This window comes from Mya arenaria, chromosome 2 (assembly GCF_026914265.1).
Source record: "Mya arenaria isolate MELC-2E11 chromosome 2, ASM2691426v1".
Taxonomy (NCBI): domain Eukaryota; kingdom Metazoa; phylum Mollusca; class Bivalvia; order Myida; family Myidae; genus Mya; species Mya arenaria.
In genome coordinates, this window is record NC_069123.1 from 44,569,677 (window position 1) to 44,597,163 (window position 27,487).

At 37.4% G+C, this 27,487-nt stretch overlaps 1 protein-coding gene, 1 long non-coding RNA gene and 2 other non-coding genes across 4 annotated transcripts in view; 1 reads left to right on the top strand and 3 right to left on the bottom strand.

Annotated features, from left to right (window-relative positions):
• The window catches only part of LOC128215106 (serine-rich adhesin for platelets-like), a 40,845-nt gene extending 21,599 nt beyond the window's left edge, over positions 1 to 19,246 (bottom strand). Inside the window, exons 1-9 of the mRNA XM_052921832.1 lie at positions 19,214 to 19,246; positions 12,961 to 13,064; positions 11,128 to 11,446; positions 10,563 to 10,946; positions 8,555 to 9,283; positions 7,988 to 8,371; positions 3,662 to 4,019; positions 3,115 to 3,515; positions 2,366 to 2,932 (exon numbers count right to left, since the gene is read on the bottom strand). Of these exons, the coding sequence (XP_052777792.1) occupies positions 2,366 to 2,932; positions 3,115 to 3,515; positions 3,662 to 4,019; positions 7,988 to 8,371; positions 8,555 to 9,283; positions 10,563 to 10,946; positions 11,128 to 11,446; positions 12,961 to 13,064; positions 19,214 to 19,246 (3,279 nt within the window). The remainder of the gene's footprint in view (positions 1 to 2,365; positions 2,933 to 3,114; positions 3,516 to 3,661; positions 4,020 to 7,987; positions 8,372 to 8,554; positions 9,284 to 10,562; positions 10,947 to 11,127; positions 11,447 to 12,960; positions 13,065 to 19,213) is intronic.
• Positions 1,866 to 1,937, bottom strand: Trnap-agg (transfer RNA proline (anticodon AGG)). Its single transcript has one exon. It is a non-coding gene; the product is annotated as a tRNA-Pro (tRNA).
• Trnap-agg (transfer RNA proline (anticodon AGG)) lies at positions 6,838 to 6,909 on the bottom strand. Its single transcript has one exon. It is a non-coding gene; the product is annotated as a tRNA-Pro (tRNA).
• Positions 19,247 to 19,946: 700 nt separating the features above from the next.
• The window catches only part of LOC128218246 (uncharacterized), a 28,635-nt gene continuing 21,094 nt past the window's right edge, over positions 19,947 to 27,487 (top strand). The window contains exon 1 of the long non-coding RNA XR_008258343.1: positions 19,947 to 20,087. This is a non-coding gene — a long non-coding RNA (uncharacterized LOC128218246). The remainder of the gene's footprint in view (positions 20,088 to 27,487) is intronic.

A 27,487-nucleotide genomic window follows, 5' to 3' on the forward strand; every position in this document is an offset into this window, starting at 1 on the left:
TTCACAGATACTGCCACTGTTATATAGATACTGCCCCTCATACACATGTACTGCCACTCACACACCGATATTGCCACTCACGCACCGATATTGCCACTCACACACCGATATTGCCACTGATATATAGAGACTGCCGCTCATACACAGAGACTGCCGCTCATTCACAGATACTGCCACTGTTATATAGATACTGCCCCTCATACACTTACACTGCCACTCACACACCAATATTGCCACTCACACACCGATATTGCCACTGATATATAGAGACTGCCGCTCATTTACAGATATTGCCACTGTTAAATAGATACTGCCACTCATACACTTACACTGCCACTCACACACCAATATTGCCACTCACACACCGATATTGCCACTGATATATAGAGACTGCCGCTCATTTACAGATACTGCCACTGTTACATAGAGACTGCCCCTCATACACTTACACTGCCACTCACACACCGATATTGCCACTGATATATAGAGACTGCCGCTCATTTACAGATACTGCCACTGTTACATAGATACTGACCCTCATACACTTACACTGCCACTCACACACCGATACTGCCACTCACACACCGATATTGCCACTGTTACATAGATACTGCTCCTCATACACTTACACTGCCACTCACACACCGATATTGCCACTGATATATAGAGACTGCCGCTCATTCACAGATATTGCCACTGTTACATAGATACTGCCCCTCATACACTTACACTGCCACTCACACACCGATATTGCCACTGATATATAGAGACTGCCGCTCATTTACAGATATTGCCACTGTTACATAGATACTGCCCCTAATACACTTACACTGCCACTCACACACCGATATTGCCACTGATATATAGAGACTGGCACTCATACACAGAGACTGCCGCTCATTCACAGATATTGCCGCTCATTCACCGATACTGCCACTGTTATATAGATACTGCCCCTCATACACATGTACTGGCACTCACACACCGATATTGCCACTCACACACCGATATTGGTACTCATTCACCGATACTGCCACTGTTACATAGATACTGCCCCTCATACACATACACTGCCACTCACACACCAATATTGCCACTGATATATAGATACAGCCGCTCATACACAGATACTGGCACTGTTACATAGATACTGCCCTCATACACATATACTGCCTCTCACACACCAATATTGCCACTGATATATAGAGACTGCCGCTCATACACCGATATTGCCACTGTTACATAGATACTGCCCCTCATACACATATACTGCCTCTCACACACCAATATTGCCACTGTTACATAGATACTGCCACTCATACACCGATATTGCCACTGTTACATAGATACTGCCCCTCATACACATATACTGCCTCTCACACACCAATATTGCCACTGATATATAGAGACTGCCGCTCATACACAGATATTGCCACTGTTACATAGATACTGCCCCTCATACACTTACACTGCCACTCACACACCGATATTGCCACTGATATATAGAGACTGCCGCTCATTTACAGATATTGCCACTGTTACATAGATACTGCCCCTCATACACTTACACTGCCACTCACACACCGATATTGCCACTGATATATAGAGACTGCCGCTCATACACAGAGACTTCTACTAAAACATAGAGATTGCCATGTGTGCATGTGTACAGTCGTGGACTTTAGATTGACACCTTGGTAATACATAAAAAATGGTATTGGCGAATGAATAATCTTGCACAAGCTTGATTCATCCCGTTTTTTTCATTCGCAAATAACAAAAATGAACCCGCTAGATCTGAGAATGCAGCCTTGCATAGAATAAGGTCTGTAATACCTGTTGGAAAACATATGTGTAAAAAAGTTGGGCTCGTCCGGGATTTGAACCCGGGACCTCTCGCACCCTAAGCGAGAATCATACCCCTAGACCAACGAGCCGTTACATGATTAGGAAATTGAATTATAATGACACCAGATTGAAATGCCGTAAACAAGTTTTTACAACTGATAAGACATCTTTACGACAGATGTGCCACAATCTTGTTCAAAAGCAGATTAACTCATTGATTTATATATATGTATATGTACTGCAATTTATTTTGTTAGTTTTCCCCCTTGTCTAATATATACTACAACAAATGTATTTTTTTTCTGTTTATTTTATAATAATGTACAGAATAGCACTTTTATCTATGTTGAAGTTCATGTGGATTAAACAGAACTTGGACTGTCATATTTACAACGATAAATTTGAAATTGCAATAACAACTGTAACAACTGGTAACAATCAGAACATACTTATAAATAAATCAATATAATTTACGTTAACAAAATGTAATGTGACACATCGCTGATATTTAATTCACTGCTCTGGGATTTGTATAACCACTGTAGCCGGAAGCACATTGTCCGTAATACTGGTAGAACGGATTGACTTGTGGCGTCATTTCTATTTTCTGTGAGGATCGGGGATATGCCAATGAAGCAGAAGAGAAGCATGAATTGTTATTTGGTGAAATCGTAACCGACGGAAACTGTGACGTCATCACTCTTTGCGGTGAAGTCCTTATTGAGTAGGGCGTCGAAGCAGAAGAGAATGAAGAAACATTGCCAGGTGTCATGGTAACAGATGGGCATCTCTGATTCGACAGGGAAGTTGACATGGGCGAAAGTCGCGACTCGGCGAGGTTCACCGGAATTTGGGCGCTGCTGTTAATGTTCGGGTTGATGGCGTTGTTCTGCATCCAGGGACTGAAGTAGCCGGCCGTCACATGCTGCGGGGAGGAGGCGGCCATCATTTGGCCGGAAGTCATGTAACTGAATGGAATGACGGACGACATCGCGGGCGTCATTGGCATGTAGCCGGTAGGGTAGCTGTTCACAGATTCGTTGACGCGGCGCCTCCAACGGGCACGCTTATTCTGGAACCAAATCTGAGAGAAAACGAAACACATCTATGGTAATTTCTAGTGAAAGTCGAATTTAACAGATTTTAAAACTTATTTCAATTATTGATATGTATCGAATTAAACTGAAAAGTAAATCATTAAGTAAGTTATTTTCTATATATGTTATAAAATAATTTCAAAGCAAATTTGTACTTTCGGTTGCGTACCTTTATCTTATTATCAGGAACCCCAAACTTTTGCGCAATATCCTCCATCTGTTCTGAGTCGGGATAAGGATTATCGTGGAACATCTTAAGTAGTGTCTGAATCTGTTCATTTGTATAGCACGTACGCACGAGCTTTTTCTTCTTCTTGTCTCCTCGCGACGTTTCCGGGCTTTTGTCACGGTCGTTTTCCGGGCTGCTTGATCCTAGTTTGGGGCTGGTGAAACCTGTTTCCGGGCTTCTGGCGACGTCGGTGTCACTCTCGGGCGACGATCGGCTGCTACCGGAAAGAGAGGACGAAGATGAGGACGAGTGAGGAGAGATGGATCCCTGCGAAGTCATTGAAGAGTCCATAATTGCGGCATCCACGGTTCGCAACTGTCCACTGCCTTCCAGGTTGTCATCTGAAATAAAAGGCTGAAGACTTACCATCGTGTTTGTCAGCAAGATAATATGTACATGCACATAATTTGTGAGAAAAAAAGAGAAGAAAATGTGCTTGCACGTAACAAAATTTGGAAACAATTTTTTAAATAATTTAAAAACTTACCATCGAGTGTGTCCGTGTTATGTTGGGAAAATGTTTGTCTGTTAGACAGGCAGCGGGGTGTGCTGTACGGGGTAAATCTTGATGAATATGTGGCATTGCTTGGGACCTGTTCCTCGCGGCGTCCCGGCTCATCTGTCTGACTGAGCATACGAGTGACATTGTGCGTGAAAAGTCCGGTTCCGAGCAGGACTGGAGAGACGCTCATGGATTTGAGTGGTAGGATATCTGTATCCGGTGTCCTGGCGGCTGAATGTACCGGCACGATGACGGACGACTTTAGGGGAAACAACTCGTTCAGAGCGGAAATGCCGCCGCCATAGCTCTGCTGCTCCGTGTGCTCCCTTGTAGACTGTAGGATCTGAGGAGAATCAAATTGATATTTAATGACACTTGAAATTCCCTCGACTTATGAACCTCTACTGTGTTGTAAAAGAACAGATTGTGCATTGGATATTCATAAATCAGTGTACATTGTATGTGGAGATTTTCAAACCGGTGTTGAATTGTATGAAAAAAATATTAGAAAGTATGTGGTAATTATACTTTTTATTTCATAAGCTTGGAATTCTTTGTTTGAATGAAGTGGGGTTGACCCGAAGCAACGACGGTATTATTTGAAATGATTTTTATGAATATTTATAAATGAATTTTACTAATACATTTTGAAGCAAGAATTTGCTTTATACTTCACAGATGATCTATTTTATTTTTATGTTCTGAATAATCGGCCCTATATGTACCTCTGGATATTAAATATCCTGGTGAAACAGTTTGTACATATTTATGGCATATGAATTGCTTCTAAATAATACACCAATAGTATATGATTAAGTAAAAATCAGACTACTTACATGTTCGAGCATTTTGATGGATCACAATTTTCTCAGCGTGTTGTATTAATCTGTTTGTTTCTATTCTGATTGATTTCGATCGATTAGATTGATTCTGATTTGGCTTGGAATTATTTAACCCTTATATAAGGGCTTGGAAAACATCATTGTCACACTTTTTGAGTGAACTCGTTAACTCGCACAAACTGTTAACTGGTGGCAATATTCAGACCTGTGATGAGTGAATAATGGTCACTTTGTTTCAGCAATCATGACCTTTTATTATTCACACTTAATACTAATTATGACAGACATTATTTTATTGTACATTATGGTTAAACTGGTTAAACGTACGACACGTTTATACAGTAGAAGACGAATATCATATGTTTAGGTAGTGTGCAATGTATGATGTACAAATACAAACTGTACATTTGTTTAACGCAATTTAGACACTAAACATATCTTTGTTGTGGCGACTTTCCTGTTTAAAATTAATGAAGTAAGGGAATAGTTTTTTAAGATCCGATAGTATTATACTTTATGGGCATTACTTGGGTATCATTCGATAGAGAATAACTGTTTCCACAAAAATACAGTGCTTACTTAGCTTAAAGGTCTCATTTAAATATTAAAGTTTAATCTAGAGGCTGCCGCTCATACAAAGATACTGCCACTGATACACCGATACTGTCGCTATTACATAGAGGCTGCCGCTCATACATAGATACTGCCACTGATACACCGATACTGCCGCTCATACACAGATACTTGCACTCATACACCGATACTGCCACTATTTCATGAAACTGGCACTCATACACCGATACTGCTACTATCTCATAGAGACTGGCGCTCATACACCGATACTGCCACTGATATATAGATATAGTCGCTCATATACATATACTGGAACTCATACACCGATGCTGCCACTGTTACATAGATACTGCCTCTCATACACTTATACTGCCTCTCACAAACCGATACTGCCACTGATATATAGATACAGCCGCTCATACACAGATACTGGCACTCATACACCGATAATGCCACTGTTACAGAGATACTGACGCTCATTCACAGATATTGCCACTCATTCACCGATACTGCCACTGTAACATAGATACTGCCCCTCATACACTTACACTGCCACTCTCACACCAATATTGCCACTGATATATAGAGACTGCCGCTCATTCACCGATACTGCCACTGTTACAAAGATACTGCCCCTCATACACCTACACTGCCACTCACACACCGATACTGCCACTCACACATCGAATCTGTCACTCACACAACGATATTGCCACTGATATATAGAGACTGCCGCTCATTTACAGATATTGCCACTGTTACATAGATACTGCCCCTCATACACTTACACTGCCACTCACACACCAATATTGCCACTCACACACCGATATTGCCACTGATATATCGAGACTGCCGCTCATTTACAGATACTGCCACTGTTACATAGATACTGCCCCTCATACACTTACACTGCCACTCACACACCGATATTGCCACTGATATATAGAGACTGCCGCTCATTTACAGATATTGCCACTGTTACATAGATACTGCCCCTCATACACTTACACTGCCACTCACACACCAATATTGCCACTCACACACCAATATTGCCACTGATATATCGAAACTGCCGCTCATTTACAGATACTGCCACTGTTACATAGAGACTGCCCCTCATACACTTACACTGCCACTCACACACCGATATTGCCACTGATATATAGAGACTGCCGCTCATACACAGATATTGCCACTGTTACATAGATACTGCCCCTCATACACTTACACTGCCACTCACACACCAATATTGCCACTCACACACCGATATTGCCACTGATATATAGAGACTGCCGCTCATACACAGATATTGCCACTGTTACATAGATACTGCCCCTCATACACTTACACTGCCACTCACACACCGATATTGCCACTGATATATAGAGACTGCCGCTCATTTACAGATATTGCCACTGTTACATAGATACTGCCCCTCATACACTTACACTGCCACTCACACACCGATATTGCCACTGATATATAGAGACTGCCGCTCATACACAGAGACTTCTACTAAAACATAGAGATTGCCATGTGTGCATGTGTACAGTCGTGGACTTTAGATTGACACCTTGGTAATACATAAAAAATGATATTGGCGAATGAATAATCTTGCACAAGCTTGATTCATCCCGTTTTTTTTTCATTCGCAAATAACAAAAATGAACCCGCTAGATCTGAGAATGCAGCCTTTCATAAATAAGGTCTGTAATACCTGTTGGAAAACATATGTGTAAAAAAGTTGGGCTCGTCCGGGATTTGAACCCGGGACCTCTCGCACCCTAAGCGAGAATCATACCCCTAGACCAACGAGCCGTTATCTGGTATCGTAATTGAATAATAATGTGATAAACAAGTTTTTACGACAGATGTACCACAGTATTGTGGGCTTCACGACGGCCGGATGACAACTGCATCGCAAATGTAACGTGCCAAGCTCATCAGTCTTATTTCATTGTTAAGTTTACCATGCCTGAGAGTATTCCTTCTTTTATTCTAAACATAATCTCCCGTAACGAAACGGTAACACGTAGAATGAACGTTATCGTTCTATATCTACCTTGTGGAAGCATTACAACGCTATTTACTTACACCGGCGCACGCTCCTTATTGAACGCTGCCCTTGACAACATGGCGAACTGTAAGGTGACCCGCTACCCTACTGACTAAAATATTCATTCGCTCTATTTAACAAGACGCATATGTAGATATTAGGGAAATACAGGTAAACTCCCGGGAAGCATATGCAGATATCTGGAAATTACAAATAGACTCCTGGGAAGCATATGTCGTCATCTGGGAAATACAGGCATACTTTGGGAAGCATATTTACTTTTGGGAAATACAGTTATTCACCCGGGAAGATATCTGGGAAATACAGGCAGTTTAAAATCGGATTAACTGCTTGATTTATACATATGTACTGCATTTTATTTTGTTCGTTTTTTTCATCTTCTTCAAAACATACAACACCAAATACAGTTTTATCTGTTTATTTTATAATAATGTACAGAATAGCACTTCTATCCATGTTTAAATTCACATGGATTAAACAGTACATGGACAGTCATATTTGCAAAGATAAATTTGAAATTGCAATAACAACTATAACAACAGGTAACAATCAGAACGGCAGGCTAAAGAACAATACAAATAAATATAATTCACGTTTACAAAATGTAATGTTACATATCGCTGATATTTAATTCACTGCTCTGGGATTTGTGTAGCCACTGTAGCCGGAAGCAGATTATCCATGATACTGGTAGGACGGATTGACTTGTGGTGTCATTTCTATTTTTTGTGAGGATCGGGGATATGCCAATGAAGCAGAAGACAAGAATGAATTGTTATTTGGTGAAATCGTGACCGACGGAAACTGTGACGTCATCACTTGTTGCGGTGAAGTCCTTATTGAGTAGGGAATCGGAGCAGACGAGAATGAAGAAACATTGCCAGATGTCATGGTAATGGATGGGTATCTCTGATTCGACAGAGTTGGTGACATGGGCAAAAGTCGCGACTGGGCGGGGTTCACCGGATGTTGGGTGCTGCTGTTATTGTTTGAACTGATGGAGTTCGTCTGCACCCAGGGATTAAAGTAGCCGGCGGTCACATGCTGCGGTGAGGAGGCGGCCATCATATGGCCGGAAGTCATGTAGCTAAACGGAATGACAGAAGACATCGAGGGCGTCATTGGCATGTAGCCGGTAGGGTAGCTGTTCACCGATTCGTTGACGCGGCGCCTCCAACGGGCACGCTTATTCTGGAACCAAATCTGAAAGAGAACGAAACACATCTATGGTAATTTCTAGTGAATGTCGAATTCAACAGTTTTTAAATCTTATTTCAATTAATGCTATTTATCGAATTAAACTGAAAATTAAAAAAAAATAGTGAGTTACTTTTTATATATGTTATAAAACAATTTCAAAGCATTCTTGTACTTTCGGTTGCGTACCTTTATCTTATTATCAGGAACCCCAAACTTTTGCGCAATATCCTCCATCTGTTCTGAGTCGGGATAAGGATTATCGTGGAACATCTTAAGCAGTGTCTGAATCTGTTCATTTGTATAGCACGTACGCACGAGCCTTTTCTTCTTCCTGTCCTCTCGCGACGTTTCCGGGCTTATGTCACGGTCGTTTTCCGGGCTGCTTGATCCTAGTTTGGTGCTGGTGAAACATGTTTCCGGGCTTCTGGCGACGTCGGTGTCACTCTCGGGCGACGATCGGCTGCTACCGGAAAGAGAGGACGTGGACGAAGATAAGGACGAGTGAGGGGAGATGGATCCCTGCGAAGTCATTGAAGAGTCCATAATTGCGGCATCCACGGTTCGCAACTGTTCACTGCCTAGGGAAAATGTTTGTCTGTTAGACAGACAGCGGGGTGTGCTGTACGGGGTAAATCTTGATGAATATGTGGCCTTGCTTGGGACCTGTTCCTCGCGGCGTCCCGGCTCATCTGTCTGACTGAGCATACGAGTGACATTGTGCGTGAAAAGTCCGGTTCCAGGCAGGACCGGAGAGACGCTCATGGATTTGAGCGGTAGGATATCTGTATCCGGTGTCCTGGCGGCTGAATGTACTGGCACGATGACGGACGACTTCAGGGGAAACAACTCGTTCAGAGCGGAAATGCCGCCGCCATAGCTCTGCTGCTCCGTGTGGTCCCTTGTAGACTGTATGATCTGAGGAGAATCAAATTGATATTTAATGACACTTGAAATTCCCCTGACTTATGAACCTCTAATGTGTTGTAAAAGTTGTGCATTGGACATTTATAAATTAGTGTACATAACTACATTGTATGTGGAAATTTTCAAATAGGTATTGCATTGTATGAAAATATTATTAGAACCTATATGGTAATTATACATTTTATTTCATAAGCTTGGAATTCTTTGTTTGAATGAAGTGGGGTTGACCCGAAGCAACGACGGTAGTATTTGAAATATTTTTATTGAATATTTATAAATGCATTTTACTTATATATTTTGAAGCAAGAACTTGCTTTATACTTCGCAGGTGATTTATTTAAATTTTATTTCGCACACAGTCATTGTTCCATTTAATAAGCAAATGGGCCTATTATGTTCTGAATCATTGGCCCTATATGTACCTATGTGTATTAAATATCTTGGTGAAACTTTTGTTCATATATATGACATATGAATTGCTTCCAAATAATACACCAATACTATATAATTAAGTAAAAATCAGACTACTTACATGTTCGTGCATTTTGATGGATCACAGTTTTCTCAGCGTGTTGTATTAATCTGTTTGTTTCTGTTTTGATTATTTTAGATCGATTAGATTGATTCTGATTTGGCTTGGAATTATTTAACCCTTATATAAGGGCTTGGGAAACATCATTATCACACTTTTTGAGTGAACTCGTTAACTCGCACAAACTGTTAGCTGGTGGCAATATTCAGACCTGTGATGAGTGAATAATGGTCACTTTGTTTCAGCAATCATGAACTTATATTATTTACACTTTATACTAATTACGAGAAAGAGGGACATGATTTTTGTTGTTGATTTACTTCCGTTAAAAACAGGCCATAATTTTACTGTGCGGAAGCATTGCAACGCTAGTTACTAATAACGGCGCACGCTCCTTATTAAACGCTGTCCTTGACAATATGACAAGCTGTAAGGTGACCAGCTACACTATTGACTGACAAAAATCATTCGCGTTATTTAAATCCAAATCTTCGGATTACTTTTAATTATCCAAACTTCATGCTGATATATCGCTGATATTTAATTCACTGCTCTGGGATTTGTATACCCACTGTAGCCGGAAGCACATTGTCCGTAATACTGGTAGGACGGATTGAGATGTGACGTCATTGTTTCTTGCGATGACGATCGGGGATATGCCAATGACAATGAAACAGACGACAAGTATGAATTGTTATTTGGTGAAATCGTAACCGACGGAAAGTGTGACGTCATCACTTGTTGCGGTGAAGTCCTTATTGAGTAGGGAATCGGAGCAGACGAGAATGAAGAAACATTGCCAGATGTCATGGTAATGGATGGGTATCTCTGATTCGACAGAGATGGTGACATGGGCGAAAGTTGCGACTGGGTTGGGTTCACCGGATGTTGGGTGCTGCTGTTATTGTTTGAACTGATGGAGTTCGTCTGCATCCAGGGATTAAAGTAGCCACCGGTCATATGTTGCGGTGAGGAGGCGGCCATCATATGGCCGGAAGTCATGTAGCTGAACGGACTGACGGACGAAATCGCGGGCGTCATTGGCATGTAGCCGGTAGGGTAGCTGTTCACAGATTCGTTGACGCGGCGCCTCCAACGGGCACGCTTATTCTGGAACCAAATCTGAAAGAGAACGAAACACATCTATGGTTATTTCTAGTGAAAGTCGAATTCAACCGTTTTTAAATCTTTTTTCAATTAATGCTATTTATCGAATTAAACTGAAAAGAAAACAATAAGTAAGTTACTTTTTATATATGTTATTGAATAATTTCAAAGCATACTTGTACTTTCGATTGCGTACCTTTATTTTATTATCAGGGACCCCAAACGTTTGCGGAATATCTTCCATCTCTTCTGAGTCGGGATAAGGATTATCGTGGAACATCTTAAGTAGTGTCTGAATCTGTTCATTTGTATAGCACGTGCGCACGAGCTTTTTCTTCTTCTTGTCCTCTCGCGACGTTTCCGGGCTTATGTCAATGTCGTTTTCCGGGCTGATTGATCCTAGTTTGGGGCTTGTGAAACCAGTTTCCGGGCTTCTGGCGACGTCCGTGTCACTCTCGGGCGACAACCGGCTGCTACCGGAAAGAGAGGACGCGGACGAAGATTTAAACCCAAATCTTCGGATTACTTGTAATTATCCAAAGTTCATGCTGCTAAATGTTGCGGTTTCAAAAAGTAATACTAGTAAATCTTATTTTTGAAAACTTACAAATCGTTAATTTACTAGTTTTCCAAAGCATCAAAGCTTTACACCAGGGGAGCATATGTGGATACCACGGAAATTCCGCTATGCACCCGGGAAGCATATGTAGATATCAGGGAAATACAGTTATACTCATGGGAGGCATATGCATATATCAGGGTAATACAAGTAGACACTCGGGAAACACATGTTGTTTTCTTGAAAAAAAAAAGAAAAAAAAAGAGTTATACACCCGGAGAGCACATGTAGATCTCTTGAAGTAGACTCCCGAGGATATATGTAGATATCTGGGAATGGGACACATACAAGACGTAAATTAAGTCATTATTTAAAGTCATGTAATACACCATCAGCTTTCATCGCAGTAAAAAGGGTAAACATGCTTAGCTTGATTTCCCATCTTGTTTAATATGAGACAACAGCATGACACAGGTTGTCCACTTTAAATTTATGAATGGTGTAAGTGGTCTTGCACTTGCTACAAATTAAATATGAGATTATTTAGATTTAACTAGTTATGAATAATGGACTTTGTTGAGATAATGATCGCTGCGTGATTTGGATTATAAGCCTGAAGGTAAGAAGAAGTAGAGTAATTAATAATTGTTAAATTTTCACGTGATTCATCAAATATCTGGCGAACTTTGACAGATTAACGAGAATTTTTTACTTGTATTTAGGAGCTCGCTAAACTTTATCATATTTGGATACTGCCAATAATATCGTAAAATGGAGATTTTTCTTTGATCCTGGAAATTTTTGCACGTTAATATGTTATGATTTCTCATCTTGTTTAATATAAGACAACAGCATGACACAGGTTGTCCACTTTATCCCTACAAAGAGCAACGGAATGACATATGTTATCGCCTTCATCTCTACATAGAACAGCAGAATGACAAAAGTTGTCCACTTTATGTCTTCATAGAAGAACAGAATGATGCAGGTTGTCCGCTACATATCACTACACAGAACAGCAAAATCACACAGGCTGTCCACTTCATGTCTTCATAGAACAAAATAATGAGACAGACTTATAAAACATTTAAAATAAAGTTTTAAATGGAAAATATCTTAGATCTGATATACAGAAGTCAGCAATAAAACAAAAATCAATACACAAAAGTTGTGTACTATACATTGATTGGGGTGTGGTTGGTTGTCACTTATTGAAGGCTTCAACTAGGCGTTTGAAACAATATGGGATAATCTCTGTTTAAGGTCAAACATTTCATCTTTCTACTGCAATCATGAGTGTTCATGAGGTTGTTGACCTTGACATAAAACATCAGGGTTAGTTCAGCTTTTTAACTCAGATCGAGAGAAACTCAATTTATAACTCGATGTTTTCTTACCTTATACTGTAGTTAGATACTGTGGTTCATTTCGAAAAACTGCCAGACATGCCCATGACTGCTCCCTACTTGCCGAATCAGGATCCCGACCCCTCGTGCGCCTGGCAGTGTCGTGGGCGCGTGCACTACCCGTTTCGGCGGCATCGTCTGCGCTCCAGAGCAAGGGCCAACATGGACCTGGAATATGGTGAAGTATAGCAAAACAATTAAAACATATATCACAAGTTAATACATGTACATGTAAATATTGAATTATACAGTTCAAATCGGAAACTCTGTATCGTTTGTAGAATAAGACGTTTCATCTATTTAATAGTTGTTATACTGGTACGTGATGAAACCGGAATACAATTCCATTCAAGATCCAACATGTTTTATTGTATGCATATTTGAATGCACATGATAAAAGGTTTAAATTCTGATGAAATAAATTCAAAATCGCCGAAGTTGTAGATACTTGAACAAAAAATAAATGAAATGAAAATTCAATGGAAATCCGACTTCGAATCCACTGATAATTTACATATATTTTTAAAATTATCTATTTGCAAAACACTTCGTTCTGTGTATGCACATTTGTTTATTAATTGTATTTATCACATGCTTACCCTTGTTTTCCGTGTAATATACCCATTACGAATATTTTTATCTTACACATGTGTAAGATACCATATCAGACATTTCTATTGCCTAGACTAATCACACGCGACCTAGATATCCCTCCGCATTGTTTGTAAACAAAATGGTTTAAACGCCAACAAATACTTACAATACAATACAATACAATAAGTTTTATTTCAAGTCGGCAAGACACAAACATATGTAACATAAGCTCTGATGAGCTTTTTAACCGACCTTTAACAAATGTATATGAGAACAACAAGAGTAAAAATAGCTATAAAAGGAAAAAGTATTAGATATTTCTATATTATATATCATCTAAAAGCACACATATTAAGCACATCTAAAGCTGTGGAAAAAGCTGCTGATCCTGACCAGTGGCCTAAAAACTGCTATAAGAACTTGTGTAAATAAAACACTGAATTATCAATACCAGCACAAAAGTGCGACTGCAAAGAAAAATGGTTTTAAGAAATAAATTATCCCCCCAAATCAGATTTGAGAAGAACTGATCAGCAACTTTCTCACAGAGGGTAACTACATTAGCTAAACATTCTCAGGAACATATTAAAACATTTAATGAAATCAGAAATAAGATTATACGACACATATAAAACAGAATGGATGTTATGATGTCCTAAACAAGTTTACATGCATGGAACAAAAGCAGAAATATTGACTATAAAGATGCAACAACTTTGTCACAAGCAAGCACAAATCAAAAATAATAAGCACAAGTTGACATGCAAGTTAAGTTAGAAAAGGAGAAAACAATAATTTAATTTGATGAGGAATTACAGGCAATGCATCTATAGTTTTGACCATTCCAAGAAGCCATAAGAGATTTAAATTGATTAAAGTTTGAACATGTTCTGTAGTTTTCTGGTAGTGAGTTCCACAGCACAGGGGCAGCATATCTGAAGGAATTCTTACCAAATTAAGTTGTTTTCACTCTAAAAATTTCCAAAATATTTGTGCATCTGAAATTATATTTAGATTTTCTTTTATGTACTAATTCTGATAAGACAGGAGGTGCTAAGTTATTTAGTATTCTGAAAGTTTCTATTGCCATGGTTTTCATTCTTCTTATATGTAAGCTTGGTAAGTTAACTTTAGCTAGTAGGTTATTGTAAGATGATTCATAGTCATTGTAGACAAATCTTAAAGCTCTTTCCTGATTTTTTTCCCATTTTTTAGTATTATCTTCAGAACAAAAATGCCATGACATTGGACAGAAGTTAAATTTTGAAATTAAAAATGTATGGAATATAGTAAGCTTATTTAATTTACTTAAATTAGACCCAATTCTTTTCAAAACATTAAGTTGTCTTGCTGCCTTTTTACAAATATTACTTATATGAAAATTAAAATTTAACTGATAATCTATGTCTACACCGAGCAGCTTAACAACTTCATCGCAGGTAATAACAGCTGGACCTATATTAAAAGTTGTTTTTTATCAAAAGTTCTTTTTCCAACAGCTATAGCCTGAAAATTATCTGGATTAGCTTGCATACAATTAAAATTAAACCATTCAATGAGAATTTGACTTTCTTGTTCTAAAACGTTTTTAACTTCATTAAAATCAGGTGAACTAAAAGATAGTGTGTTGTCATCTGCGTAATTATAAAGTGTTCCTTTCTGTATGAAATAGAAAATATCATTAATAAATACATTAAAAAGTAAAGGACCTAGTATGGAGCCTTGAGGCACACCTTTCTTTATATTTTTCCATGAGCTGACGACATTACCAATTTTGAATTGCTGTTTGCGTCCAGTGAGATACGATTGAAGAAGAGTTGTTGCTGATTCGGATAAGCCATAGGCGGATAGTTTACTTAATAAAATGTTATGAGGTAGGCAGTAAATGCTTTTGATAAATCCATTAGGATAGCTGCTAAGTATAAATTTTGGTCTAAGGCGTTTTTCCAATCTTCTAGTGATTTTAAAAGTGTAGTTTGGCAACCATGGCCTTTCCTAAATGCACATAAAAAGTTATCAAAGATACTGTCGAAATATTCAGAAAGCTGTAAGGACATAACTTTTTCAAATATTTTAGATGGAATTGGTAAGATACTGACTGGTCTATAATTTGATTTTGTCATTGTGTCGTTTTTCTTATGTAGAGGAGTAACCTGGGCTTCCTTAAGTTTATCTGGGAATACTTGTGTTAAAATTGAAAGATTGACCAGGTCTGTTATTGGTTCAACAAGACTGCTTACCTAATTTTAATAATTTTACTGATATTTTGTCTGCTCCTGTGGCTTTTTTTACATTAAACTTTTCAATAATTTTAGAAACAGTCCCTGAGTCAGTACTCTTAATACTTACCTCAATAATGAAGCGGTAGGACTTCTGGGAGACAAATGGCTAACGAATCATAGTGCCAGAAAGCATCTTGTTCGAAAACTTTCTGATAACAATGTTCCGCCAACCAGATAATGTAGATTACTAGTCACAGAAATATCCAGTCAGTCAACAAATACAGCCACATTAGTGACAAACAACACGAGAACATTTCAAACATCTCCATCTTAACAGGCAATATGCGACCAATACCATACAATTTGCTTGCCAGTTTAATCAGCTGTCGGTAACCGTTACGAAAACACAAATACGAATTCCGCAGCACAGGTTTCTCATCACACGTACGTCCCAAGACGGTAAGAACAGCTTGTTCTCTGGAAACATTCTTGATGGAACTTTTTCAACATCAACATCCATGCAGTGCAGAGTAAGGCTTCGTCGTAATCATCTGCATGTTGTGAAAATCCATGTACACTAAGAAAACGCTTCAAAGTCATCGTAGAAAGCGACAGCGAATAACTTTTAAATCCGTGCACACAGTAAAACTTGACAGACCGATGTAGGTCACATAAACCGCGTAAAGCATGTACTCTCAGTGTAACGTCATCAAATTGTGTACTTATTGTGTTTTAATGGTTAAAATTGTTCGTTATTCATGTTGTTGGATATTTTACTACACATTTTTATACTTGTGACTTGTTCAGCGCTTTATCAGAATTAAAACTTGATAACTGCTAGCTGTTTTTGTCATTTTCATTTGGAACTATTTATATGGCGCATCGTTGACATTCCACTCAGTGTACTTTGGCTGTCAAACAATGGGTTTAGAAAGTGGAACGTGGAACTAAATTGGTAATAAAAACACCGTTTTAAGCAAGTGATAAAAAAAGATATGACACTCGTTGTCATTTTATACAATATTTTTATTAAACTCGTCCATGAAAGTTGTTAGTAAGCTCGCCAGAGGCTCGCTTACTAACAAATTTCATGAACTCGTTTAATAAAATCTTGTATTAAATGACAACTCGTGTCAGATCCTATATGTGTGTTATAATGCACAATACTTAATCTCAGATATACACAACGTCCATAAACTTCCAGGTTATACATGTACTACGATGAGCCCTTTTGTGTGTTTTATAGAATCACAATTAAAGCACACACAAACAGTTTTATATCATCGATATACATGTATCATGTTTGTATTCTGTATTCTTGCTTTTTACTTCTATAAATTTACTTTAGTTATTGGTTATATTTACATTTTCATTTATGTTTATGCATAATGTAATATAGTGGCTTATGGGACTTTATGTAAATGTAGTTTAACTAATTTATTAATATTGTAGCAAATTTGGGCCGAGCGATACATTGTTAAACTGTTGTCTGCTGCTTTTACAGTAAGGTATATATTTTTGCAAAATTTTGTTAACTTTCACTTTTGTTTTGAAAAGTTAGAAAACCGCTGTTTTTCAATTGTCTTACAAACAATATATTTCTGTAGCAAGTATTCTTTAAAAGGACAAGAGGAAATAGTAAATAGTAAGTATTCATTATCAACTATTATTTGGATTACTATTTGGATATCATTCATATGTGCTCAATGCTAAACTTTTAATATGGGGTATGAAATTAGTTTAGAGAGTGAATTTCTCAATAAAAAAACAACAACAGGTAACGATACAACATGATCGTAAATTGAAATAAGATGGTTAGATATTAACAATCATGATGCGAACAGCGATTTATACTTATTATGTCGTTTTCTGAAAATATGAAAATATAAGGCGAAACCCCTACGGAAAAAGACTTTGAAAATGGACTATTCCAACCGGTTAGGACCGTCCAATGTGGTCACGTGATATCGTGAGTATAAATACAGCAAACCAGCGGATTTTCTCATTCTTGAGCTGGCTTCTGCGAGAGCAACAACTTGATAAGACAAGGTGTACTATATTTATTATCTCTAATAGGGGTTAAACACTATTTGTCCTAGCGGCAAATATTCATGTTAATTCCCTAGGGGTTTATATCGAACTATCTATATTTAACATAGATATAAGGATGGACTAAACTGTGAACAAGAGAGTATTAAATAGAAAAGCGCCTCCTTGTACATAGAAGTCTTGAAAGTAAACGGAAAAAACATTACCATACATTGACATAATACTATTAGTACAGTTTTTAAGTGAAAAGCTAGGGATATAGGAAAAGAAAGATAATTTAATATGTGCGTCTATGAAAACTGTAAATATTCCAATCTTTGTTGATTTATCATTGATCGAACGATAATTAATTTCACTATCCAATCATTTTAAATAATCATTAGTGCAAATTATTTGGCAAAGTAGCCAAAGAGGAAAATCTTATAAATAACCATTTGAAAGTTAGCCCCGGCACGTTACAATATTGTGTTTATTTAAAAACGTTGTGGTTGTCTTCAAACGACTCGGCTAGGGTTTCGTTTATATCCAAATGCGACTTAACAGATTAAGTAAAATACATGTATGTTTATTGTTGAACACATTCAAAATCAAATGTTTAAACGGTTAGCATGCAATGTTTCTGGTAAAATTGTACACGGTTAATGCCTAATGTAAACATCATATGGTACTACAACTTAATTCTAATGAGTTGACAGGGTGTTTTGGAACTTTTGTTACTTATTATTTAACGATGTAGATCCGCAGATTGTTTTACCCAGTAACTGTAAACTAACCCTAAGTGACCATAAGTAATGATTTATTTAAAGTTATATGACTGTCACTTTGTACAAACAAATTCAGAAACGGTAATTTTGCCTTCGCAGCTTGAATGCCATTAGGCGTATGTGAAATCGTATAAAAACTGAGTGTTCCAAGAGAAGGGAAAAAGAGGTGGAGAGAGGAGTTAAAAAGCATAGTATAGCACATTGAAATGTTGAAGAACAATTTATATGAAACGTTTTATTCTTGGACTTGTTAATTTGGTATTGCACATTTTTAAAAGTTCGCCCGTTATGAACAATAATCATACAGTTCATTTATCAAAAACATACATGTAGTTACATACAAACGGACAGACAACTTAACTATGTACAATAAATTTTTTCGGTGTACAAAAAAATCAGTATGTTTCCGGATACTAGGAACAGGGGTTACATAATTGTCGGACAATGCATTATGTTGGTTTACAATAATGAAAAACAACACATATACAAATGAAAGGACGTTGAGGGCGAATGAAAAGAACACTTATTCACAATGGTACTTCGTGAGGACCCCTGCTGTCGTTTGAATAGGAATAGTCTCGGCTTGTGAACAACCAGCACCGAACATTTAAAAAGTTGCCGTGCAATGAATATAACAATTAAAATATTTACAGTGGTATTTCGTGATGATGTGCACTGCCATCCGTACTGAGCTTGACTCTGAGCTTGCACTGTCAACCATGATGGTAATGGTCAGTAATTCTCGGCATGTACGTACACATCCAACACCGGACACCTGCCGTGCACTGTCACCCAAAATGGTGATGGGCAGTAATTCTCAGCGTGTAGAAGTGGACAGTAATTCTCGGCATGTACGTACAAATCCAACACCGGACACCTGCCGTGCACTGTCACCCAAAATGGTAATGGTTAGTAATTCTCAGCGTGTGCACATCCAACACCGGACACCTAAGAAATTGCACTATCACCCATGATGGAAGTGGACAGTAATTCTCAGCGTGTACGTACACATTCAACACCGGACACCTGCCGTGCACTGTCACCAAAAATGGTAATGGACAGTAATTCTCAGCGTGTGCACATCCAACACCGGACACATAAGAAATTGCACTTTCACCAATGATGGAAGTGGACAGTAATTCTCGACGTGTCAATCGGTGGTCTTCTTGAAGCAAGTGAAAATATTTTGACTTTGTACTTAATGAGTTGACATGAGCTATTAGGCTGTTTCGTCGTAGTCATTGTTTTTGTATTGAAATATTAACCAATTATAAAGTGTATTCCAATGTTCATACAATGAAAAAAATAGTAATAAGTTGATGTCTGTTCCTGTTGTAATTACATGAATTTCTGTAATTCCAGTTAAGTCACATACCGGTTTTATCCGTTTGTGATAATACGTTTTGCCTTTCGAAATCGCGTGCGAAAGAAAATGGTAAACATCTTGATGATCTTGGCTTTTCTTCGTTTTCTTCCTCAAACTGTTGACTTGCCGTGTCTGTGGACCAATGCTCACTAGACAGGAATAAAGTGTCCACGTACAATATCTTTTTAATGTAGAGGTACTGTTTGTGTTTTCAGTTAAACAATGAACAATTTAATCAATTATAAAATGACGTATTTGGCTGGTACTTCCAATAGTTTAAAATAATAGACGTGTTATACGGAACTCTTCCAATCCCTAACGTCTAAACGGGTTGGTGCAAAATGCGGGGGTGTTTTAAAAATATTGAAATTGTATTAAGTAAAGTATTTTATGGTCGAAATTGATCATAAGGTTTATACTCAATCTATCATCTATCGGTGTACTGGTTAGCGACCTATTATTCGCCCGTACCAATTTTTCGCCCACCCAGTTAAGACCAGTCAAAACAAAATATGTTACACAGATCAGTCAGGCGTTTCATTGCGGCATCATTTTTGACATATATCAGCTGGTTTTTCTGCGTTTAAATGTTAGTAGTATGTGGAATTCGACCCAAATAAACATTGTTTACACTTCTGACCTTGTAAGTTGCACGCAGGGATGATGTCATCACGCGCGTGCTCATTTGCATGAGGTCCTGTAAGGATTTTTTAATTTTCATTATACCTTGCACTATCAGACGACATTATTGATTTGTCATTATAAAGTATAAAACCGCTGTTGAATTATACAAATACCATAAATTGCTGTATTTTACATTCAATTTTCGAAAAAGCAAATAGTAAAACCTGAAAACGGTGTAATCACCAAAATTTTCGTCTAAGGGAAGCAACTCAAATTGTGAATAAATTATTACATTCTTGTATGGATATGTGTTGTCCCTCTTCGGAAGTCTGTAAATAAGCATACATAATGTACATGTAGGTCATATTTTAAGAAGGAATCCCGGTAGGTTTTCAAATTTTCTGCAGAGGTGGCTTACTGAGTAGGTGTTTATCATTTTAATCATACATAAACAGTATGTAATAGTTAACATATTATATTTATTGATCAATTGTCGTTTGAAACGGTCGCTAGACTGATAAAATAAAATAAAAATGTTTGAACATATAGTTTAGAGAGAAATATATGAAAAACATCGTAAGAACAGCGAATTTATGGGGTGGGCGAATAATTGGTACAGTAGGGTGCTTATTTTAGCGAAATTATAAGGGTACTTTGCACGTGGGAATATTCGGTTTCCCTTTCTATTTAAAAAAAAACAACAACAGTTTTTGTCTGAGGAGCCAACCTGTCTGAGTGTAAAGTTTTATCGTAATATCTATCTTGTGTCAAAAGTAACGAAGGAAAAATCTCCATTTCCGACTGAAAAGGGGTCGCTAACCAGTAGACCGTCTATCGATGTAATACGAAACATGCCTAATAAGGATCACGTGAACGGGTACCTGCATATTCTTAACAATGTGCATATTCGCGGTCATGTTACCTCCATGTTTGGTATTGTTATCTAGTGAAAATGTCATATACACCGATTGATTATACATACATCACAAAACAAAATGGCCGACCCCTATGTCAACAAATAGGTCAGGTGTCGGACACATACTATAGAAATACTTTTTATGGCCACATAATTTGAAAGGTAATTAAATCCTCAACATATATGTACTAAAAAATATACATTTATATATCAACTTCGATTTAACAGTAAGCAAAGGAAGTCTTAGTACACCGATAGATGATACACACAGGCTATATTCATATTTTACCATGTAAGTTAAAAGTTATTTTGCACATAACAAGCATTTAATGCAAAAAAACACATTGTTTACCTTTCCAATAAAATGAAAGTTGACTGACACCGACAACAATTAATGCCAAGGGGAACAACTCGATCCAATCGTAATAACTCGGCCACCTCTGGCAAGCTTCGAGATAGACCTTGTTATGCACCAGTCAATTGTAACCACGGCCCGCCCCCCAGGTCCAGGGGTATACCAGGGATAGCCGGGTATACCGGGGATAGCCAGGGAAAAGAGCCGTGTTTCAAGGTGGCCCCGCAGGGCAGGGTGAGTGCGGTGGTCTTAGCGCCAAATTTAGCAGAGATTGTGCCTTTTATTATAGAGTCTCTGGGGTGCGGGGGCATATGGCCGGGGTTTAACCAACAGTTCGTCCCTGCAGGGCGCGGATTTTACCCGGGGTTGGCTGGACCGAAAGTCAAAGTCCCGGCTATTCCCCGGACCTGGGGGGTGTGTGGTTACAATTGACTGGTGCATTAATACAATCGTAACAACTCGGCCATGGTCGAAATATTCCGATTGTTTTAAAATTGTGCCCAGAAGCCTTGCAGGTGCCCTTCATATATATATCGTTATGTTTGACAGAATGAAATGAAGAAAACCTGTCAAACTCATAATTAGAAGTTGGATATTTATTTTTTGTGTACGGAACTAATATTAAATAAAATAACTGGTAATATTTCTTGTTTTTATGATATTTTATAGATGTAATATGCTTTAACCCGGAATCCCGATCGGAATAGCTACCCACTTTTGATACTTAACAATTTGTATGTGAAGGATTTGCCATATCAAAATTTTTAAAAAATCCATAAACGTACAGATATTTGGACAAGAACTTCCAGTAGGCGAGTAGTTTTATTAGCTCCACTGGCCGAAGGCCATGGAGCTTATGTCGTCACAGATTGTCCGTCGTGAGTGCGTGCGTGCGTGCGTGCGTAAACTTTTACTTTAAACGACATCTCCTCTGAAACTGATAAGCGGATTTTGACAAAACTTCACAGGAATGTTCCTTTGGTGGTCCTTTACCAAAATTGCTCAAATGGTTCCGGTCCATTGCACAATATGGCCGCCAGAGCTAAAAATAGCAAAATCTTTAAACGACATCTCCTCTGAAACGGTTCGGCAGATTTTGATGAAACTTGACAGTAATGTTCCTTGGGTGGTCCTTTATTAAAATTGCTCAAATGGTTCTGGTCCATTGCACAATATGGCCGCCACAGCTAAAAATAGCAAAATCTTTAAACGACATCTCCTCTGAAACGGATAGGCAGATTTTGATGAAACTTGACAGAATTGTTCCTTGGGTGGTCCTTAACCAAAATTGCTCAAATGGTTCCGGTCCGCTGCACAACATGGCTGCCAGGGCAAAAAAATAGAAAAACCTTTAAAAAACATCTTCTCAGAAACGATGATCAGATTTTGATGAAACTTAACAGAAATGTTCCTTGGATGGTCCTTTATCAAATTTGCTTCAATGGTTTCGGTCCACTGCACAAGATGGCCCCCAGAGGTAAAAATAGAAAAACCTTTAAATGACTTCTCCTCAGAAACCGATGATCGTATTGCAATGAAACTTGACAGAAATGTTACTTGGGTAGTCCTTAACCAAAATAGCCCAAACAGTTCTGGTCTGCTGCACAACATGGGCACCAGAGCTAAGAATAGAAAAAAACGTTAAACTACATCTTCTCAGAAACCGATTATCAGATTTTGATGAAACTTTACATAAATGTTCATCGGGATGCCCTTTAACCAAAATTGCCCAAATGGTTCCGGTCCGCTGCACAACATGGCTGCGAGAGTTAAAAATAGAAAAACCTTTAAGGACTTCTCGTCCGCAGTATTCACGAAAAACATTTTAACCTACTAGCCAGTTGGACTAGCATAATGGCATATTTTACTAGTCCGAATGACAATCTAGTAGTCCGACTATTTTGCCACATTATAAAACTGTATGCTTGAGGTAAATACCTATTTCAATTGAGCAGCTTGCAGTTTGAGTAAACATTTCTTTATTATGATGCTCATGCAGTGATAGGGAGTGACATCCTTCTGTTGGGAATAGTGCTCCTTGTTTTTCAGAACCTATGGGTACTATGTAAAAACAAAAGGCATCTTGCTTGAATAGACTGTAATAATATCAACATGGTTAGAAAAGAAATGCCATGCTTTAATAGCTTTGATTACATTTTACTACTGAATTACCTCCCTTTAATAGAAAAAAAAATAATGTCTTAATTTTTCACCTATAGCATCTTTAAATAATTTTTAAACAATAATAATTTATGAGTAAACATATAAGCATAAAGTTCTCACAAAAAGATCAATTTAAAAACCTTACATTTATACATAGGAAAGTATATATAGACTGAACATTAATTTTCGTTTAAGTGACATTCTGAAAGTTTATGAAACAGCTATTTTTAGTAACTTAAATGGCCGAAAAGTGTAAGTGAAACACCAAGTCGATTCTATCTCGTCAGTTCTTGTTCAGGTTAGATATTTGCTTCATAATCTATTCAGATTAAATGTTAACCGATGATCAGATTTTGATGAAACTTGACAGAAATGTTCCTTGGGTGGTCATTAACCAAAATTTGTTAAATGGTTCCAGTCCACTGCACACCATGGCTGCCAGAGCTAAAAAATAAAAAAAAACTTATACGACTTGTCGTCGAAACCGATGACCTTTTTTCGATAAAACTTGACAGAAATGTTTGTTTGGTGCTCCTTTACTCAAATTGCCCAAATCATTTCGGTCCACTGCACAACATGGCAGCCAGAGCTATTAAAGTAAAAATTTTTTTTAAATAACTTCTCCTCAAAAATTGATGATTGTATTTCTATGAAACTTGACGAAAATGTTCGTTAGGTGGTCTTTGCTTGAACCTTTTGGCCAGTGGAGCACAGGCACTGATGTGCCTCTTGTTTTTAATGGTTTTATCAAATGAAGTATCTTTATTTTGAAAGATAAATGATGTTATAAATGATATCAATGTTCATATTAAAGTTCAGATATATGATATAAAATATATATAAAATTTAGTGACATTTCACCTAAAATATTTTTTTTTTTCTTCAGATTTATCAGAGGAGTAGGAGTGACCCCTATGATTAATCTGAAAAAAAATAATTTTAGGTTAAATGTCACTAAATTTTGTACAGGTCAAATGACACCAACGCAGGAGTTCATTTCTATCGAATGACTGTGATATATACAGCAATGTTTCTTCTGTTGAAATAATGCTAAATCTTATTATAAGTGAAATTAAACAATTTAAGTCCATTCTCATAGGTTCGAATGAGGAGCTCAAAAGTGTCAACTGTTAGTTTGACAGAAGAAGTTCTCGAACACTGTTAAATTATTAACAAAACCGGGAAACATGTGCTTTTTTTATTTGATACATTTAAAAGTGGAATATTTAAACCAGTTAGGCCAAAAAAAAAATTGTTTGTTTAGGGTAACCTTCCCAAAATTTCTAGGTAGGGTAGGTAGGGATTTTTTTTATTTATTTTTTTCAAAATCTGTCATAAGTTCAGAGTGTTTTCTTGCACATGGCAGTCTTTCCTACATTACTGTCATTGCCTGACTTTGTTTTATCATATTAACAATAATTCTGATTAAAATCTGCATTTATCCGCCCTTCATAACTCTCTATTCGCTAACGAAGATTTTTTTTGCTAAGAAACGGAAAAAAATAGTTAGAGTCGGCGCATTTTTATAGGTAGGGTCGGGTTACCCGAAACGGACATATTTTTTTTTAAGGCCTTAGTAATATATATCTTATTATTTTTCATTAAAAACTGTACAATTTTAGTAATATACCATGAAGCTCATAAACATTAAATGACCTATTTTTAGCACCTGTGTGAAGTAAATTGCTTAACTAAATATGATTATTATTATAAACGCAGAAAGTCTTCTGCGCCAAAAAAGGTTGTATACCAAGAAAGCGTATAACCTAACTGTTGCCCGTATTTAATGCTGTGCTTTTTGCCACGCACTCTTTAATTGTGTTTCCATGCAGGAGTAAAATGGGATTTTTGTAAACAACTGGAAACTTTTGGAATATATGCTAATAATCCTAACCTGGTGAAAAGATTAGGTACGTGCTGAAAATTTTCAAACATCTGATTGATTTAAAGGTTAAAGTTTTAGGCAGGTTGATATTTATTTATAACTTCTATACTCTTCATTCAGTTGACTTAATACTTCACACAATTGTTCAGGACCATTCACACAATAAGGTAACAAAACTCCATAATATCCAACTCCATTATATCTTTGATACAAGTTATGGCCCTTGATTGACTTTAGAACTTCTGTTAAATTTTAAGGGCATGTTAACATTTAAAGCTGCACTCTCACAGATTGAACGTTTTGACAACTTTTTTTTTTTGTCTTGGAACGAGGAGATTTTAGCGAAAATCCATTGAAACCAGTTAAATAAGACTACTGAAAAAAATTAGATCGCAGATTTGTATTTAAGTTAAAATTTTTATGTTTTATGCATCTTTCTTTCAATTGACTCAGTACTTCACACAATTAATGATGACCATCTTACAATAGGTTACATAACTCCAATTTAGCCCTTAATACAAATTATGGCCCTTGATTGACTTTTTTGTTTTAAATTTTCTTTTTATTTCTGTTGACGGGCACATTTTTAGCTCGACTATTCGAAGAATATGGAGAGCTATACTACTCGCCCAAGCGTCGGCGTCACCCGACACTTGGTTAAGGTTTTGCGTGCAAGCACACATAGGTAAATATCTCAGCATCTACTTGAGGTATTGCATTGGGACTTTATACAATGGTACTCAACAATCCAACCTACTTAATTAACCAAGTTAGATAACTCTAGTTTGCATTTAATGCAAATAATAGGCCTTTATTATTTGACTTAGAAATTCTGGTTAAGGTTTTGCGTGCAAGCACACATAGGTTAATATCTCAGCAACTACTTGAGGTATTGCATTGAGACTTTATACAATGGTACTCAACCATCCAACCTACTAAATTAATCAAGTTAGATAACTCTAGTTTGCATTTAATGCAAAATAATTGCCCTTTATTATTAGACTTAGAAATTCTGGTTAAGGTTTTGCATATAACCACTTTTAAGTCAATACCTCAGCGAATACATCATGTATTGCATTGAAACTTTACGCACAGGCTCCCAACCATTTAACCTTCTTATTTAATCAAGTAAGATAACTATCTTTCATATTATATTATTTTTGCCCCTTTATTATGCGACTTAGAAATTCTGGTTAAGGTCTTGCATGTTAGCACACAGGATAATATCTCAGCAACTACCTGATGTATTGCATTGAGTCTTTATACAATGGTATTCAACCACCCAACCTAATTGAAGTTAGATAACTGTATTTTGCAAATACTGGCCCTTTTTTATTACACTTAAAAATTCTGGTTAAAATTTTGCATGTAACCACATTTATGTTAATATATCAGCACATCATGTATTGCATTGAAATCTAATCTAACAGTGATCCATGCATGTTTCACTGAAAAGCGGCGGAATAGTCGAGCGCGATGTCTCTGTGACAGCTATGTTATATTCTTAACCATGTTTTGGCAAGGAAAAACAAGTTATTTGAGTGACCTGCGTCATAGTTCTGACGTCTTAGTCACTATTCAAGCAAAAAAAGCAAGCATTCCTTGGGTGGAGAAATCACAATTTTGAATTTATGTCAATTTGAAATTTAAATT